This window comes from Carlito syrichta, unplaced genomic scaffold (assembly GCF_000164805.1).
Source record: "Carlito syrichta isolate Samal-C Ts95f unplaced genomic scaffold, Tarsius_syrichta-2.0.1 Scaffold314333, whole genome shotgun sequence".
NCBI lineage: Eukaryota > Metazoa > Chordata > Mammalia > Primates > Tarsiidae > Carlito > Carlito syrichta.
The window spans coordinates 688,374-707,888 of record NW_007258429.1 but is presented as its reverse complement, the minus strand read 5'-3'; the positions used below and the strand labels follow the sequence as shown (position 1 = coordinate 707,888).

Below are 19,515 nucleotides of genomic sequence, written 5' to 3'. Positions count from 1 at the left end.
GTGTGTGTGTGTGTGTGTGTGTGTCAGGGTGTCGTGGGGCGTGCGCGTGTGTGCGCGTGTGTGTGTGCATGAGTGTGCGGCGTGCGGGGCTCCTGCGCTCCGTTGGCGGCCGCCGCCGGGGAAGGACGGACGGACGGCGCTTGCTGCTACGGCGAGCGGTTCCCGGGCATCCCGGCGCGGCCCGGGCGCGAGCGGAGCGCGCCTGGCTGGCCGCCGGCCTCCGGAAGGTCTCGCCGCGTCCCCCCTGGGCTGGATATGTCCGTGTTCACGTGAAGATGGATTTAGTGTACGGGCTCGTGTGGCTGCTGACAGTCCTCCTGGAGGGGATCTCCGGCCAAGGAGTCTACGGTGAGTGGGATCGCGACGCGATCGTGACCTTGTGATTCTTGGGCGAGAGAGGCTGGCGGGCGAAAAAGGCACGACTCGCGCCGTGCCGGGGCCCCTCCCGGCGTGGCATTGGACTTAACACTTCATCACGTTCCGGGGAGCGGTAAGGAGGGAGCGAGCGCGCTGCGGATTGGGCTGCGAGCCGCTCCCCCGGCGCCTCGGCTCGGGCTAGGAGTTGGGGCGAGCCGGCCGCGACGCACTCGTGCGAACGAGCGGCTTTGCGCTTGATTCCTCCCCGCGGGGGACCCGAGCGCCGGCAAGGCTTTGATTGAAGAATGGGTTGGCTCCTCCGGTGCCGCGGGGTCGCTGCCGCGGCTTCCCCTGCCCGAAGGGAAGCTTCGAGTGTGGCCCCCGTGAGTCCCCCCACCCGTCTCCGCGCCCGCCCGCCTCCTCCTGGCCACCTTTTCCTTTTTCTGTGAATGCCTCCATGCCTTGGTTTTCCGCCTCAGGAAGTGGGGTGACCGTGGAGTTGCGTTCTGCACCAGCCGTTGCCATGAGCACTGACTTGGGAGAGGGAAAATAGCAGGCAAGATTCTTGGTGCCAGACACAATTAAGGGACGTGTTGGTGTGAATGGATGAGCAAACGTATGAATGGAACGGACGCCTAAGTGTGCGAGTCTCAGCTCCAGGGCAGGACAGCAGCTCCCTGCCACCTGGGACACCATCCCAGGCTCCCCTCTGGAAAATCCAGATCTGGGAGGTTTCGCACCTGGAGCAGGGCAAGCTTGTTCATTCGGAGGGTCTGAAGTCCTCCAAAGCAAAACCAGGTTCCTTTGCCTGTCAGCAGTTGGCACCCTTGGCCGTCGATACACACACACACACACACACACACACACACACACACACACACACACACACACCCAGGCCCTGGTTAATAGTGGACTCAAATGTCAGTCTTTTCTAGTGGACTCAAATGTAAGTCTTTTCTTGGGACAAGCAGGCTGTGCTCCCCAAATAACTTTTGTGTCCTGGAGGTGTGATAGGAGGTTCGAGCGACAGACCTTGAGGGGAAAGCAAGAAGCCAAGACTCGCGCCCTCGCACACAGCCCCCCTCGCCTCACCCCTCTGGCCCAGGATCCAGAGAACATGCATCTAAAAATCCAACCCACTTGCCCTGGGTCTCATTGGGGTGCTTGAACTCCAGCGCTGGCAGGGCTAGGTCACTGGCGGCCCCTGGGCCAAAAGGCATGAGTATTGGTGAAAGTGTCAGGGTTTCCCCTGCAGACCCTGGAGCCCAGTGCAGAGTAGCCACCGCCGCCAGTGGATGTAGAAGTCCTCAGACTCTCTGGGAACGTGGAGTGCGCGGTGGGCGGGTGTTTGGTGATGCATGCCAGAGATCGGACGCAGCCTTTACTTTCTCCACTGTTCCAAGACTGAGCAGTGCTGGGGGAAGAATGGCGGTGGTGGTGGTGGGCGAGTGGGCGGGGGGACTGAGCTCCTGTCCACTCCCCTTTCCTGTCTTTCTAGTTCCCTTCTTGACTCCTGCCAAGAAACCTTCTCTTTCTCCCGTCTCTAAGCATTTGGATTTTGCCTCTTCCCAGTCCCTCCTTCCCAAATGAAAGACAGCTAGTCTGATGGTGGAGGTGATGGGGGTGTGTGTGTGTGGGGGGGGTGCCTGTGTAGGAGAGAGATGCTGACTTTCTTGGCAGACCTCCAGGCTGACTGGCAGCAGGAGGCGGGGCCTCCAAAGAGCAGGAATTCTCTCTGTGCTTTTGTGACTCTGTGGGACCTTGGTGCCCCCTGATTAGCTGAGAAAAACTGGGATTCTAGGGATGGAAGAACGCTAGAGACGGAGCCTTCTCAAGGGGCTGCTCCTTAGGATGGGGGAGTCTGAATTTCTCTCATCCCACGTCCAAGCCCGTGTTTTTCCTCTCATTTGTTCAGATCTTTCCAGCTGAAAGGAGTTTTTATTTATTTATTTTGGATGGTGTGTGTATGTCTGTCGGGGGTAAGAAGGAGTGAGAAAGAAATTGCAGGGGGCCAATACAAGAACTGCCTTGATTAGAATAAGGCACGGTTCTATTTTCTTGTCACTTTTTGTCACTCAGATGATATGTCTTGGTAAGTCTCATGTTGGGCAGTGGATGGGTAAGGCCTAGTCGTGGAGACACGTAGGAAACAATTGTATTTCTGCTACTGAGCTGATGAAGATGGGGGTCTTGTTCATTGACTTCTGTTCTAATGTCGATGTGCTTATTAGTCACATTGCTAGGAATAGAATTGGTTTTGTGAGAAAAAATATCCATATGCATCCCTGGCCATTACAAATGTTGCAGCTATTAAATGGTTGAAAAATAATACTTTTCCAAATATATCTTATATGTTACAAAAGTTGAGTTCTCCAAGTATGGTTCTGATCTTTAGCTTTAATATCACCCTGGAACTTGTTTGAAATGCAGATTTTTGGGCTCTTCCAATACTTTCTAAATTAGAAGCTCAAAGTGTGGGACCCAGCAATTCACATTCTTCACCTCAGGTGATGATTTCAATGCACACACAAGTCTCAGAAGCGCAGACATAGACTTACAGTTTCTTGCTTTGGCTTTTTAGATCATAACGTGTCATAACCTAGTTTTATTTTCTTTGCTGAAGCATTTATAGGGAAGGTAAGAGTTTACTTTTATTTAGTGAAAAAATTCATCAATTATAAAGGACATAGAGATAAGATTTAGTGTAAGGTTATAAGATGTGTTTTGAACATTTCACATGAGTATCTTTGAAAAGGATTAATTTTAAAAGCAGGGTAATTATGAACAGAAACTTCAAAAACCTAGATAGGAACTTTGCTAACATAAAAGACTGTATTCCTTTATTTGCTTGTATTTGCCAGACATAAAGCCATTCATACTACACACAAATCATTATTTCTTAATATTGTCTTCTAGTATCTGAGTCCAAGAGGAAATAAAAATCATTTTCTAAGTTACTCAGGCAAACCCCCTTCATCGTAACCTAAAATTATTTACGTGATTTAGAACTATATCATTATAATCTTTCTTCCCTGAAAAAACCAGGCCATCCCATCACTCTTCTGCTTCCTCTTTGAAAAATCCTGAGCATGAAATTCAGATTTTATTTTTTATTAACTTGAGAATATTTGTTTTAATGCATGAATTATATTGATTTGAGTACTGTAATCTTTTTCCTATTATGCTTAATCAGTTTGACAACCATGTGCCGTACTAAGTGTAAAAGTTCTGCTATAGACCTAAGAACTTAATGATATTTACCTTGGAATATTGCTAAGTAAATTATTGCACAGTAGTTAAGATTTATATACATCGTAGCAGTTGGGTAAGGGAGATTATTCTTGAACTACCTCATTATTATTCTGCCAATAATTCTGTCATTTTTTTTTGTAAATGGCATTTGTCCTTTATATTTCTTGCATATTCCAGATCAGATGTGACATTACATAAATCTGAACTATTTGAAAACATTTTTGAAAGAAAGGCTGTGAAAAACTTCTTAATGGAGTTCTGAGATACATATCTGTGCATTTTAAGCAATTCACTTTCATAAGCTATAGATTCTCACTTCTCGAATTTTAAAAGGTATTTTTAGTAAAAAAAAAAAAATTCCAAAAAAGTTCTTGGAATTTTAAAATTCTGTTTGGATTTTCTTTTTACCTAATTAAACACCACTGAAAACTAAACAGTCATTAACTGAGCAATGAGCTGGTATCTATTTTGAGCATTATTAATTTTGTTGCACTCAAACTGCATTAAGTTTAGGATAACTAATTAGACATAAGAACAAGGATCTGAACGTAAATCCCAGCTATGTGTGTGTTTACTGAACTAGAGGTAAGTGATCTGAAACATTTTTCTAGTTTTGAAAGTTTTCTTTGTCAGTCATTCTGTGGTAATAAGTCATTTGGGCTGTTTGTGTTTCTAGAGATCCTGTTGATAATTGCATAATCAAGAATCATATCTCCTTTAAATGTCTCCGTTGACTTGCTGAAAAAAAGGAATGCCTTCATTAACACACACTGTGTTTTTACTTCTGGCCATCATGCCCTTAATATCCAAGAGGGTTATTAAACATTACGACTGCATTGGCATAGACAAATTCCCACTACAAACAAACTCTGAATAGACTTCAAACAAAGTCTGAATAGTTTTAGTATGAATCATATCAAACAATGACTTGATGTCCTGAAGTAGTTAATTCACTATCTAAAAATAGCTTCCATAATGCGTTAGAAGCAATAGATAGTGCAAGTTTATAAACACATGGGTATAAAAAAATAGCAAGCTATTTTAACTCAATTCAAGTAATATCAGTAATTCTCATACAATTTATGAATGACACTCCGGGCAGTAGCTGGACAGAAATGACTTAGTGGAATTAAGAACAAGGAGATAAGTGAGATAAAAAGGCTTTGGGAGTATTTTAGGCTGTCTGTGGTTTGAATCTGGATGGACAGATTGATTTGAAAGGATGAGGAAGCTATGGAAATCGATCGACCATTATAGCCAGTCCCAGGATATTGCCATTCTCATAGCAAAGTTATCCCAACGTACACTGATTGTGGCTTTTATCCAGATTGGGTTTGGAGAGGCCCTGTGATGAGATACTGCTTTTGACTGAGCCATATTTAGGGTGTCAGCCTGTAGGAGAAAAGAGGAAATGATTTTAATAAATGCTGCTTTAAAAAGAAATCACCTGGGAACTTGTTTACCAACGTCAGTGTATCAGTCCAGAGGCCTGCTGGGGAAAAAAAAAGCAAAAGAAATCACCTAAAACGTCATTACATACAACCAGCTCTAATCACTCTTCCCACTCCTCACTGCACTGACCCTACACATTCACATACATTTTGTCACCACTTCGGCAGACTTCACTAAGGAAAAGTGCCTGGGCTGGACTTCTCAGTCACTTTTGTATCGTGGGATGATTTTTGTCCTTGTTGGTTATGTTTCTGAGATTTCTCATGCAAAATAGGTAGATTATTTTATATATTGCTGCTTGCTTATGTCCTGAATGTCCCTAGGGAATCCGTTAGTGGGCTGTTAAGTATTTTAGATTGATCAAGCCTAAGTTGTTACTTTATAGTGATATACATCAGGGAGGGTGTCAGGGTTAAGAAAAGAGTGAGAGGGAAAAGTTAAGAGATAAGGTAATTCTGGTGAATACATGTCACAAAAGGAATTTTAGGGAGGCATTTTCCATGATCTTGATTTCTTATTATCTCTGGTGATTATTTGTCGTGTTTTCATTTTACCAGTATTTTGATTTTTGTTTTATAGTTGTGAAACACCTTAAACCTTTCTTGAGAAGCAGGGTGCAAACTTTTCTTAAAAAGTGTGCTTTGTGTTCTTTTACAATGGAATATTTCAAGGCAATTGGGCAGGGTTGGTGTTATAACATGAGCCTTGTGGATTCAGTTTATATTTTATTAAGACCGCGTTAGGCACCACGGTCCCAGGTTGCTTTCCAGGTATAGAGGTAGTTCTTCACTCACATGCTGTGGCCTGGTCCTCATGCTATGGACAGAGTCTTACAAGTTGGTCTCAATGCTTGTAAGTCACAAAAACACAATGGCAAACAGCCAGATATACTGCCCTAGTCCTAGAATTTAGTTCCAGAGCTTGTGCTCTTTGGCAGCTAAAATTAAGTAAGGGAATGTGCTAGCAGCTCAGAGTTAAATTGATGAACATCTTCCTTAATCTCCTATTTGGATATTTTAGAAGAATATGCAGGGTATTATGTTGATGCATTTCAGGTAAAAATAGGCTGAATGTTTTTAGCTTCATGACTATTGCCATTAACTGAGTAGTCCTACAAAATGACATTTTATTTATTTGCTTCAATGACTGTCAATGTAAATACTCCATTACTTAGAGCAAACTGAATAAATAATTGTAATCATAGAAAACTGCATTCTATCTTTATTTTTAAATCCTGGTAAGTAATAATCTTTTGGCCCTGTAAAATCATAGAGTTGTACGTGAAAAGAAATTTTAAAATCATCCCACTAATTTAAGACAATAGTTTTACACATTTTGTCAGGCAGATGGAACTCCTATGCTGTTTGCAAAATTTCTTTTTTTCCAGGGCCCAGACATATACATTAGATGAATTTTTTGGAAGATTACTAAAATTTCTCATGCTCTCTCATTGGGGCATGCACTTAGTCCCCTTTTATACCAGCACAGTTCCATTTTCTTTTCTAACTATATCACCATATACTGATCCCATTTACACTCTTTTTATACCAGTTTCTTGCTACTTTTCCAAGACACTATGCCATTTCTATTCTTACATTTTAAAAAATTCTTTTTCTGTTGATGTTATTAATTGAATTGTGTAAGAAGAATGATGATTTATATTTCATAATCAAAATTATATATTATCCAGGAGTTATCCACACAGAAGAGGGTTTCAACTATTAGCAACATAATTTTTTTGCCTATTACATAGTCACTGCAAGTTTATAACATAAAAACCTATTATAATAGGATGAAACATAGTAGAAATTATGACGTAACTTATTCTTTCTGTTTTTTAGTATGTTGCCTTTACAACTTTGCATAAAAATAAGCAACATCAGTTTCTATCTGTTCCTGGTCAAATCTACATTAAGGGCTATTGTGTATTTGAAAGTTGGGATCAAGTATGTGACATGTTACTGTATCTTCAAGCCGTATATCTCCTGTTTTACTTTGTTGTAATGAGAATGGTGGGAGCAAAAAAATAATTGAGAGATTCTGTGGAAAGAGGAACATGTCTGCCTGAAAGAGGAAGGGTTTGTTCACAGCTAGGCATCTCAAAGTCCTAATATACAGCACAAAAGGTAGCTGAGATCTGAAAGAATTGAAGTAGGAAGTAAAGGCTGGTAGAAAAATGTATCTGCCCTGTAAGTAATGGCAAAACAGCAAAAGCGTATCTTTTTTCCTGAAGTAACTCAAACTCTTCTAGAGTGCATCAAACAGAATAAAAAAGAAAGAAATATCAACTGTCTGACTGAAGGACATCTTCAGGGAGATTTTTCTGGCATCCTGAAAGGGAAAGGTGAGGGGGTAAGGGGCTCATGAATAGAGGCTGTGGTCACTCTGGGCCATATTATTCTTCCTTGTGATTAATTGTGTGATTTGGGCACATAAGGAAAGGGGGAGGGGCACAGTTAAGCATTGGGACACTGTCTGTCACTCCCGAGTGTAACTGAGTCATACCTCACCTCAGGTGGACTTCTTACTGAGCAGGCAGAGGCGGAGGTAGCTATGAATATCCTAAGAAGGATACATGATTCTTGAGAAAGGCATGCAAGTTTTTAGAAATTGTGATCCATGAGAATTCTACACAGGCGTTAGACAGAGTTAGGTTAAGGTCCAATAAATTAATGTATAACTGATATGGATCATGCATGCAGTTATGTAGTAAGGGCTGTCAACTCATACAGGCTATTTTAATTGAGGAGACAAAAACAAAGGGAAAGACAAATAAATTAAGGCTATGAGAAATACACAGATGTTGGTGCCAGATGAGGGAGCAATTACGGTAGCAATTTTGACTGTAGGAGACTCGAAAAACCTGGTACCTCATGAGTGAGACCTTGAAAGGGAGTTGGTATGATATAGGTAAAGAGGAAGGAAAAGACTTTCCTATAGAATGGACCCTAAGTGGAGGAAAAGTACCCTGGAATGGGTGTGAAACAAAGTCTAAACAATTTATCTAATGTTTGCCCCAACTAGAAAGATGCATCCGTCCTTTAACCTGTGCCATTCCCTTCCAAATGTCTGTAGGTCTCTGAAATAAATTTTATTGAATGGTACTCTGGAAATTGCCCAGAAGTTTATGTACATCAGGATTCTCAGGTGACGTGAGTTCAATGTGAAGCTAACTGATGTGTTCTTCAGAAGATAGGGTCGTTGTCTTTAAAGGTGGGAATCTGAGCTGTCTCCAGATCCAGGCGAACTTGGGAAGCTTGGAATGTCCATATCAGCTCCTTTTGGAGGTAAACTCAAAGACTTTTCAGATTGCTAAAAAGAACTGCTTGCTTAAAAGCTGCAGACTATAGGTTCAGAATAATTTAAAAAATCATGTTATTCTTTGCAAATGTACAGCCACTGAGATGAATGTATTGCCCTTGTGAAAAGAGAGATGTATGCTTACATGATCATTTCTATTTCATGCAAAGCAGTATGATATAGTTGAAAACTGTTGGGTAACTTGGGCTTTCTTCTTGTTCAGTTGCTGCTTTACTGTGTTACCTCAGGCAAAGATCTTCATCTCTGGCCCTCAGCTTCCACATCTAGTAAAGTCTTAGGAGAGCAAACTAACCTATAGAGGAAATGTAAATAATAATAGCAAGAATTTAAAAAGTGTGGTTATAAGAATTAAGAAAGTGGAGTAGAAGAGGGAGAGACGGAGAGTTTTCTTACTATTCTAAAAAAAGTGCACTCTGCCAATTGAACCTAATCATGGGACTGCCACGTAGTTTTTAGAACAAAATAAGGGGCTAGGAAGTAACAAAGATTAAATAAAAATTTTCTGGAAAAAAATATTCTGACTGTGTCAGTCTAGTGGAAAGTGACTCAAGTGGTGTGTTTTAAACACTATAAGTGATATTAACATATGCATGAAAATGTTATGTTGTTTGGTATTTTACATGCACATGTACTTGGCAGTGACCCTTAGGGGTGGTCTTCCTCTCTTAATCCACATATCCCTGAGGTTTCTCTTTCTACTCCTTAATGGTGGTTGTTGGCAGGGAGAGGGTATCCTCCCTCATTTAAGAGCTCCAGAGAACATTCGTGTAACCTAAACTTTATGGTCGTGGTTCAATGCATGCTTATATAAGTGTACCTGTGTGTTCAATTATGTATTAGTTTTGGTTGTGTATCAAGGAGCAAGAATATTCTTGATATCCTCCATTTAAAGACTAATTGAAGAATAGCATTACATGAAAATTATCCACTCAAATGGGAAAAACCCTCAGGATATCGTTGTAAGAGTACTTATAATTGGTCATTTATAAATAAAAACAGAAAATAAGAATAAATCATGATATAAGGTTATCCCCAACTTACTGTGCAATATTTTCTAATTTTGACCCCAAAAAGCTATTTCTCAACTACTCATTTATTCATGTGACACATCTTTAAAGATTTAAAATTAAATTTAAATTAACTGAAAAAGCTAGGTGGGACCTTACTCAGCATTAAACAGTAACTTCCACATACAGAAGAAAGCATTTATGCATAATGCATTTGAATGTTCCTTGGGAAACACTGATTTTCTATTTTTTGAGGGTGAAAGGTAGTTCTCTTCAATAATTTCTAATCATGTGATTAACTAGATGACTGAAATTGCTTAATTAGGTTAGTCTTCTGAGTGTCAGAATATTAGCTCAATATTAGTTCAGCATATTAGTCCGGTACCTCTTTAACCAAACCAGAAGGCAATCTTTACTCAGGACTATAAAAGACAACAGAATTATCAATTGAGAAGAATTTCTCCATTATGTGACATGAACAATATAGACTTTGCCAACAAGCTGTTTTAAGTATATATACACCGTGGACTCTATAATAGCCACAGATCCGGGGGCGGGGGGAGGGCAAAAAAAAAACAAAACTGGAATTATTTTTGGAGAGTGAGCTTGTATTATAGGATTAGGTAAGTGTTGTAGAAGCTCATCAGCATTAGTGTACAAGCTAGCACTGTTGTGGGTTTTTTTTTTTTAAATCCTTTCAATGAATTTACCCATTTCATGATGGATGATTTATGAGCATATCTTCCCACACTGCATTGAGTGTTCAGCAGTTTTTGACCAAAAACAACTTACTCCTGTGCCCAGCCCTCCCTATTCACCAGATCTCTCCCCCAAATGACTTTTGTTTCCTCAGATGAAAAAAATCCTCAAAGGGAAATGTTTTGCCAATGCAGAAGAGGTGAAACAAAAAAATGACAGAAGCACTAGAAGGCATGAAAATTGCGGAGTTCAAAAGCTGTTTGAGCAGTGGAAAAAGCATCTCGATAGGTGTATTGCACCAAACGGAGATTACTTTGAAGGTGACTAAAGTTTAAACATGTAAGAATAAATATCAGATTTTTATAAATAAACTACGGGATTTGGGGTACTCCCCTCGTATAACCATCAAGTAGTTTTGCAGTTGCCAGTTTTACCTTGATACTGCCGAATTAGTGATGTTATTATCAGGATGTGGTATAGTTAATGTACTTATCCTGGTTCTGAGCTTGTTCCTTGTTCTGAGTGGCTTACTCTACACCATTAGAGTAAGTTCCTTACATATGAGCCTTCAAGTTGCAAACTTTCAGTCACGAAAGCTAGTTCACGTGTCTGGCGTACATTGTTATGTGCTGTACTTTAAGAATAAAAATGCTTTTTTATTTTATAGTGTTTGCTTTTTACTTATTTGTGTGAAAAGTATTATAAACCTATGGCAGTACAGTATTACATAGCAGATTGTGTTACTTGGATATCTAGGTCGACTTTGTTGGACTTACAAACAAATTGGACTTATGGAATATTTTTGGAAAGGAACTCATTTCTGTGTGGGGAACTTACAGTGTTGTAATTCTTTTTACCCTTTGAGTCACTTATACTTTTCACACTGGTTTATGCCACCTATACTCTTTCCTTGCAATAGAGCTCTATATTCATTTTTTAAAGAGTTTTCAGTCTTAGTCCACAATTAACGAAAGCTCAATCTTTGACTAATCTTGTTCTTTCTTTGTCAGGCATAGATTCATTTAAATAATACTGGTCTAAGGAGGTGCAACTCTCTTGTATTATGACTATTCCCTACAATCTTGTGAATTACATGATGACATCATCACTGTGAAAATTGGGGTTTAGAAACCTCCCAGTCTTTCCCCAAGACAGGAATAAATCCCAGTGGACTACGGCCTGAAATAATGTCTTGTTACTCAGAGGCTGCTTATTCTTTGATTATTTCCTGTGCCTCGCTGTCAAACATCCCTCCAATTGCAGCAGCTGGAGTTGAAAGTGGCCTTCTTCTTTCTCACTGTGATTTTGCTGTTGAACTCTGTTATCATTATATCATTTTGATTAATATTTCAAAATGCATTTGCTTTATTTCCTGTCATCATGGAAACTCCTCATTCTTCTAACTCTCTAAGCTTACTTGTGCAAAGAAGCACTTTGAAGCCCTTATGTCTAGCCACCTCTCTAGTTTCAGAGAAGTGGGAATAGCTAAAGTTACACACACACATACACACACGTATAAATGCATGCATACTACAAATATGTATTTGTATATAGAATATATGTATATATACAGTAAATATATTCATATACATATATTAGCTATATATGTATATATGAGCATGTGTGTGTATGCAAGCATGTGTATTTATAAAGTGTATGGAGCAGTAGAAAAACATGATTTATGCTAAACTCAAGTGGCTTTCCTACTTCCCTTGTAAAGCTGACTCTGATTCAGTGTTGGCAGGGTATGTAATCTCTCACCTCACATTTACTTATTTTTTTTTAAGTATCTTTTGTGACACATTCATATTTGCATTGTTCATGAGTTTACAACATTACCTCTAGAAACTCACTTAACTTCCCTTTCCTTCTCTTTTTGAGGTTGACAAAAGAAAAAATATTTTTAGTTGCATAACAGCAATACACGTGGGATTTATTTTACTTGCATTACAGTGATGTGCACATTTGAAGCTTAGTGTCACTTGTATACTTAGAAGACCACCCCCATAGTTCGGTTAGGTCTTTATAGTGGTATTTATCCTTTTTAAGTGAGAAGTTAGCACATCAGAGGTGTCTGTATTTATGCCTGGATTCTAAAGTACATGCACAAGCCAAACTTAAGTGAGTTGGATGTCTTTCATGTTTTCCATCTATTATTGAAAATAATTAAACATAGGATGCAGTAATTATTCATAAAATAATTGCCATTTATCAGGTGCCAACTATATGCCACACCTTGTATTAGAAGTTTTCATACATTATATCATACACTAAGCTTGAATGAGATAGATGCAAAATCTGAAACTTATGAAGTTTTAATTACCACCAGATGGTGGTGACTTAATTTAGAGTCAAATTTGAAATGTATGTAAAAAATGTTTGTATATATTCTTATATGCATTCTTGAAATTATATTCAGATATATATATATATATATATGCTTATACTTACTGTGATTGAAATATACAGGTTAGGTAAGTCACATTGTTCCATGAATGAAACTTATCTCAAGCGGTACATATTTAAAATGCAATTTGGGCAACACATTTTAGTTTTTTGCTTGAGAAATATATATAGATAGCTAATGTCAGCACTTTTTCTTTTTCTTGGAAAAGAAAGATATGGTTATATATTCTTTTCTTTTTAGTATTGAAATTCTCATACTGAGGACTCTCTTGTATAATTTTATTTCTGGAGTGATAGAATATTTTAAACTTATTTATAATTAGTAACCTGTAAAAATGAAGAAATTACTCTACTGCATATTCTGCAGAAGGAGTTAATATTCCTCTATGTAAAATAGTTGGCATGTGCTTATAAAAAATAACCACTGTCAGGTGCACTACTTTATTTTTCCCCAGGCTGATTAACAATCACTGGCCTTGGTATGATTGATAGTTAAATGTCATATTTGGCCTGATTTTTGTTGAGTTCCCTCCAGGGAATTGCTTGGGTATTTTTTGCACAGAGTTAATTGAGGAGGCTTTATCAGCGGATTTCTTTTCTTGAAAATCTTGTTATGCTCAAGAGGACAGTTGAACGCAAGCTCTGCCCTTCTCTTAGCTGCCAGTGAGTTCCTCAAACCTCAAAGCTTACAAATTAGTGCAGCTTAGTGATTTGTTTTAGGTTTTTAGCTACAGTATTTGTTACTATAAAAGTCATTTTTTCCTATGCGTTTGAATGCTGTTATTGTGTCTTATAGTATAACCCTGTACCATTCTGGCTATTGTGTGATTGATACAGAAACTGCTTCAATAGGAAACCATTTCAAGAGAGAACAGGAAAGGTATTATATTCAGCTGTAGCGCCATGCATTTCTAAGCAGCTGATGTTTTCTTTAACTGATAACCATCCCCCCCTCAAATTTTCAGAGGCAATTGAGTCTTTAGAACTTTAACTCCTAATTCAGTCTGGCTGCAAGAGCAGTGCCCTGAAATTCATTATACATTCACATTTCACAGTTGGGAATTCATTAATTCTGTAGTATAACTGTTATTGTATTTTAAAGCCAAACCTCTCTATTTTGAAAATGGGGAAGGGTCGATTTTGTGAATTTCTTCCTTAAATAGTGACATCTTAATACCTGAAACAAATACTTGAAACAAGTGAGATGTGACTTTTCGCACACTGAAAATTGTGATAATATTTTCTTTTTTTTTTTTTTCTTTCATTAATCAGTATTTTTTATTATGGTTTTGTGGGGTACAGTTAAGGGTTAGGTGTACAATGACGTTTCATTCAGGCACCCTGTAGATAAGAAGTGTTTTCCCATCCCCCGACAGATATTTGCTACTGTTAATCCCATCCCCCTCCCCCCCATAGTTTCCCAGTACCATCCGTCATTTTCTCATAGTATTGCATTGGATGTTCAAGGTTCATTATATGAGTGAGAACATGTGATATTCGAATTTTTTTTTTGTGAGAGGTCACTCAGTATTATAGACTCTAGTTCCATGCAGGTTGCAGCGAAATTCATGATTTTGTTCTTTTTTATGGCTGCGTAGTAGATAATATTTTCAAGTGCTGGGGCCATCATGTGTCTTGTAAAAAAAAAAATTGAGATTGAACTTCAAGCCTTTGTAAAGGAATATAGTAAGAAATGAGTCAAATCCAAGTTCAGAAGAGTTTAATAGATTTTATAGTTTTACTGCATCCACATTTGATGCTGTATTTGGGATTACTTAGAGAATAAAGAACACCATGTTTTTATGTCCTTCTCCACTTACACTTTTGCATTTCATAATATCTTAGATGCATGCTCTATTTTAGGTGAAGGTAGATGATAATTTAATCATTGAGTTATACACTTATAGACCTGAGATTTAATTGCATGTATATATTATGGTTTCCTGTTTAATTGAATATTATGCAATATTAACAATTAACCATAATTTGGTCGAATGACCATAAAAGCTATAATAGCTATTTTTAAACAAAATAAGGGACAAAATGTCTTATGAGCCTGAAAATGCCATCTAAAAGTTTTTGGTTGTGACAAAAGTTAATATAGATTTTTAAAAAGATTATTTTAAATATGCTCAAGAATGTTTTCTGTTGACTTAACTATTTACTGCTTCTCATTCATTTCATATAATTGTCAGTCCCCCAACAATTATGACATTGCAGAGGTTTTCACATTGTTAATGAAATACCATTTCACAGATGGAAGGTTATTTATAAAGCAAATAATAAAAGTAGTAAAACAGAATCCAGCACACTATTGTGCTCTGCTCCAGAGGATTGGACTTGAAGTCGCATGGGTAGGAACAAACGTGTTAGCCTAGTTATGATCTTTGTCTAAGGAAATAGAATCAGAAGGAACAGAATTATAGTTAACACTGGAAAAGAGAGACCTTCAGGTTATGAGAATAGGTCAAGGCCAAATGCAGTGTTGCATATCATAGGTTGACTTCTCCAGGAAACTGACCTTGAGAGGAAGATTTACATACAGGTGGTCTATTAGAGAGTGCTCTAAGGAAGAAAACCTATATAGAAAAAGGGAACCTGGGTTGAGCAGAGAGAGAAGGTGAGCTCTGATTCTGTTGCAATAGAGTCCTTAGCTGAGTGGATGGGATACTGTGGAGTTGAGATGGACCTTCAGAGATGTCCTAATTAAAGGAAAAGTTATTTTCTTTTACTTTTTTTTTTTTTTTGTAGAGATATCTTGCTATGTTGCCCAGGCTGGTCTTGAACCCCTAGCTTCAAGTGATCCTCCCATTGTGGCCTCCCAAAATGCTAGAATTATGTGTGTGAGACACTGCACCCAACCTAGAAAAAATATTTTTACCTTCTTTTCTACCAAATGCTGGATATGGGTCAGGACTTCATACAAGAGATAGTCAGAATGACTTTGCTCCATAATTTATGGGTCCTCACCTGGGAAGACTTGAAGGTGGAGGGTGACATGAAATCTGGAGGCTGGCTTCACCTGGAGGTATCTTCACGAACCACATAGAATCTTCACGGATTCTGGCTGACTGCCAGGACCTCAGCTGGATTGAGGGTAGAACACTTACATGTGATCTACCCATATGAACTCTCCATAGTTTAGGCTTTCTCACAGCTTGATGACAGTATTCTAAAAACAACTGTCTCAAAAGAATAGGAGCCATCTCTTGGGACATTAACTTGGAAGTCACATGTATCAATTCTGTGGTAGTCTATTGTTTGAGGTAGAAACAACAGTCCATCTAGGTTGAAAGAAGGGGATTGTAGGTCCAACCATTTTATGGGAATAGTATTACGTTTACATTTAAGGGAGGGCTTATAGAATTGAAGGAATGACCACTTTCTTTAAAAAATTCAAGTGACCACACACCTCTTTGTGGTGGATGTTCTCTTGGGGGCAGTGACATGGTACAAAGGTCTGTCGACTTTTTGCCCGCTCTTATTGGAGGTACATTTGCATGGTCTTCCCCGGAGTTATTGTTCCTGATCTCCTGTTATTTATCTTTTCAGGCCTCCAGTCAACAAACAGCCAAGCTATTCACTGCTATCAACGAGGTGATCTATAGTTTTACTTCAGCCATTACTCTTTCCACACAAAGTACATGATCCCCGAAGCTCTGTCTGTTGGGTGGATTTTCCTCACTACTGTCTTTGAAGGAGCCTCTTAGTGGGGCTGCAAGGCAGGTGCAGTATCTATCATGTTTGTACCATATGTAGCGCTACCCTTCTGGCAACCTGGCGTGACTTGATGTTTATAGGGACTTCCCATATAGTCACAGGTATGAGTTGAGGAGAATGAGTCAGTGTAACAGAGAAGACGAATGGATGTGGGCCACCTCTGCACATAGCTGACTTGTGCATTCTTTGTCTATTTGCGCTTGGTTTCAAATGCACCATTTTTTGCTAATGGATTGCTATAGGACATGCTTGATCTTATGACTTGGCTGACAGAACCTAACATATACTGGGCATTTTTGACACCATCGTCTCTTAATAGCCTGTTTTAGACATCATGCCCAAACAGGTTCCCAGTAGTAGACTATAAACTGTTTTTCAAATGATCTGCAGTTCTCTATTTCAAATAGCATGGGCTTGCTCAAAAGTTTCAGGTGTCTACCTTGTGATTTTCCAACTGTAACTTGCCATAAACTTTACATGTGTCTTTAATGCTAAAGATATTTCTTATACTTAGGAGTTTGTTGGGCTCAAGCTTGAGTTCTTCAGTAGAATCAGAAACTCCTTTAAAATCTTTGGTGGTCCTATCCCCACCCCAAACCATCATCTGTGGCACATGGTATATAGGTCAGAGCAATACTCCCAGCATAGAATATGTTCTCTCCTTAATCTAAAGAGGCCTGTTAGGATTGTTTTTCTTTCATATTGATGGACTGTGTGAGATAATTTGTCCTTTTTTTTGAAAGGTTGTTTTTGAGTTTGGAATGTGCAATAATTCGTCTTTTTCTTTGGGAGGGTTGTCTTCCCATAACTCAGGTCATGTGCTCCTAAAACTTTCACTGATGAGGTGTGAGATAATTTGTCTTTTTTGGGGGACTGAAGAAGGTTGTCCTTTACTTTGGAATGCACAATAATTTGTCCTTTTCTTTTTGGAGAGGTTGCCTTCCCATAACTCAGGTCTTACACTCCTAAAACTTTCACTGTTAAGGTATTTATTTTCCATCCTCAGAGCACGTGTCTTACCATGGCTTCCAAAGTACTTGCCACTTTCTGCTTATCTGGACCACTTAACAGGATGTCATTGATATAATGGACCAATGTGGTGTTCTTCCTAATATCCATAAATTCAGATTATTTCAGACTTTATTATGGGGTAGGAAATAAAAGTTATTGTAGTCCTGCATCAGGATGGTTGACTTATGTTGTCGTCTGGTCCATGTGAATGAGAACTGCTTTTGGTTGTCCTTTTTGGTAGAGATGGAAAATAACGTTTTTGCTAATCAGTTACCTAGTACTGTGACCTAAAGTTATATTAATCTATTGTGCCATTATAGCAAAGATACCACAACTGACCCTGCAGTTGTAATTGGAGCTTTTACTTGGCTGAATTTTTGTAGTCCAGTTCCAACTTCTAGCTTCCATCTGATTGTTGTAGCCACAAGACCGGTGAATAAAGTGGAGGGTATATTGGAGGCATCTCCCTTCCTTAGGTCTTTAACGGTGATATTGATACCTTCTGTTTTCTCAGAATGCAATATCATCTTTGATTTGTTGTCATTACTAGGTGTGGAGGCAATAGACATTTTAGAGAACACCCTCACTCTGGCTGCCACGCCAACTATGCCACTTGTTATGATAGTTGTGCCAACATTACTTCTGATGGTTTAGCATTTCCAGGGTCCTCTCTCTGTTAGAAATCTTGCCATTTTCATTTCTGCCAGGGAATCCAGTTCTGTATTGACATCACTACAGTCCTGTCCTCAGCAATGTAGGGAACCCCTTTCACTAGTGCAGACAGGGTCAGCTGGTGACTTTTCTGGCTTTAAGTAGTATACTTGCATATATGTAGACTTTCTTACTTCACTCAATTTTTAAGAAAATGTTTAGTGTTGCTCACTCTGTGATAACAGTATATTGTTTGCTTTGCTTAGCTACATTTCCTAGAGAGCCAGGTGATAATGAAACAGTATTCAGACTCTTCTCCACAAATAACTCATTGTTTTCGTAAGGTTTTAAAAATGCCCCATTGTCACACACTGTATTTCTATTGCAATCATGTATTGTCATTAATGTATTTGATTTCCAAAAGGGTTGTTATGGACTGAATTGTTTTCCCCACCCCAAATTTTTGGAGTTGTAACACTAACCTCCAACGTGACTGTGTTTGGAAATGGAACCTTTAAGGATGTAATTGCAGTTAATTGAAGTCATAAGCATGGAGCCATAATCCGATAGGACTCAGTGGTCCTAAAAGAAGAAGAAGAGACAACTGGAGAGTATGTACACAGACAAAATGCCATGTGAGGACACAGCGGGAAGACGGCCTTATGAAAGTCAAGGAGAGAGGCCTCCAGAAAAATCTAATCAGGCTGGCACCTTGATCTTGGACTTTCAGTCTCCGGAATTATGAAAAAAAATACATTTCTATTATTTAATCCACTCACTTGGTGGTATTTTGTTATGGCACCCCTAGCAGATTAATATAAAAGTTAATAAAAGAAAGTTAGTATAATCGCACAGATTCATCTACTTACTTGGAATAAAATACATTCTGTTACTTTATCTGCTTTTTTCCTACATCTCATGACATTTCTAGTATTTCTGTTTCACAAAGTAAGCAGTGAAATGAGCACAGTTTACCAAGCTATCCTAACAATATTATTGCATCATTTCCTGGGGTCCTTACCAGGATGTTATTAAATCCTGTATCCTGGGCGAGTACTCCCACATCAAAAACTTCTCCCTTATCCAACTTTATATCCCTTCTCTTATTAATTTAGCACTCTTAGAATCACAATATTTTATAGTCCTTCTGGTGCTCATTGGCTGAATCACAGTCTTTGAGCTCTTCCTAGTACTTATTGATCAAATTTGTCTCCTTCAGAGTGTAGTCTTTATTCTTCCTCTTTTGTTCCTTGGTTGTCTTAGTACCTTCATGGCTGGGTTATGACCCTGGTTATGTGTTTGGCTACCAGTAGGAGAGTTGGGGGTAGATTCTAAGGGAGAAATATGTTGTCTTGCTAGGCAGAGGTCTCTGCATTAATAAACTCTCAGTTATTCAACTTTATGGTTTATTTCCTGTTGACCCAACATCCTTAAAATTAATCCCAAAGTTATTCTACTGACTCTACTGGCACATGTTGGCTAGGTTGTGTGACTCCTTTAGGCCTTTGACCCTTTTCTCCCTTTGCAGGCTCAGTACTTCTCCAACCAGTTGTGACTTAACCATAGTTATTAGCCTGTTGGCCAGGGGACGAGGCAGTGACAAATCCTGGGTGAGACTTTTGTCCTCTTGCATTGTCTT

The 19,515-nt window shown here is 39.1% G+C and overlaps 1 protein-coding gene across 1 annotated transcript in view; it reads left to right on the top strand.

The window, feature by feature from the left end:
- The first annotated feature begins 12 nt into the window (after positions 1 to 12).
- Positions 13 to 19,515, top strand: part of LOC103273992 (MAM domain-containing glycosylphosphatidylinositol anchor protein 2-like) — a 647,680-nt gene continuing 628,177 nt past the window's right edge. Inside the window, exon 1 of the mRNA XM_008071450.2 lies at positions 13 to 348. Coding sequence (XP_008069641.1) covers positions 69 to 348 — 280 coding nt within the window. The 5' untranslated portion in view covers positions 13 to 68. The remainder of the gene's footprint in view (positions 349 to 19,515) is intronic.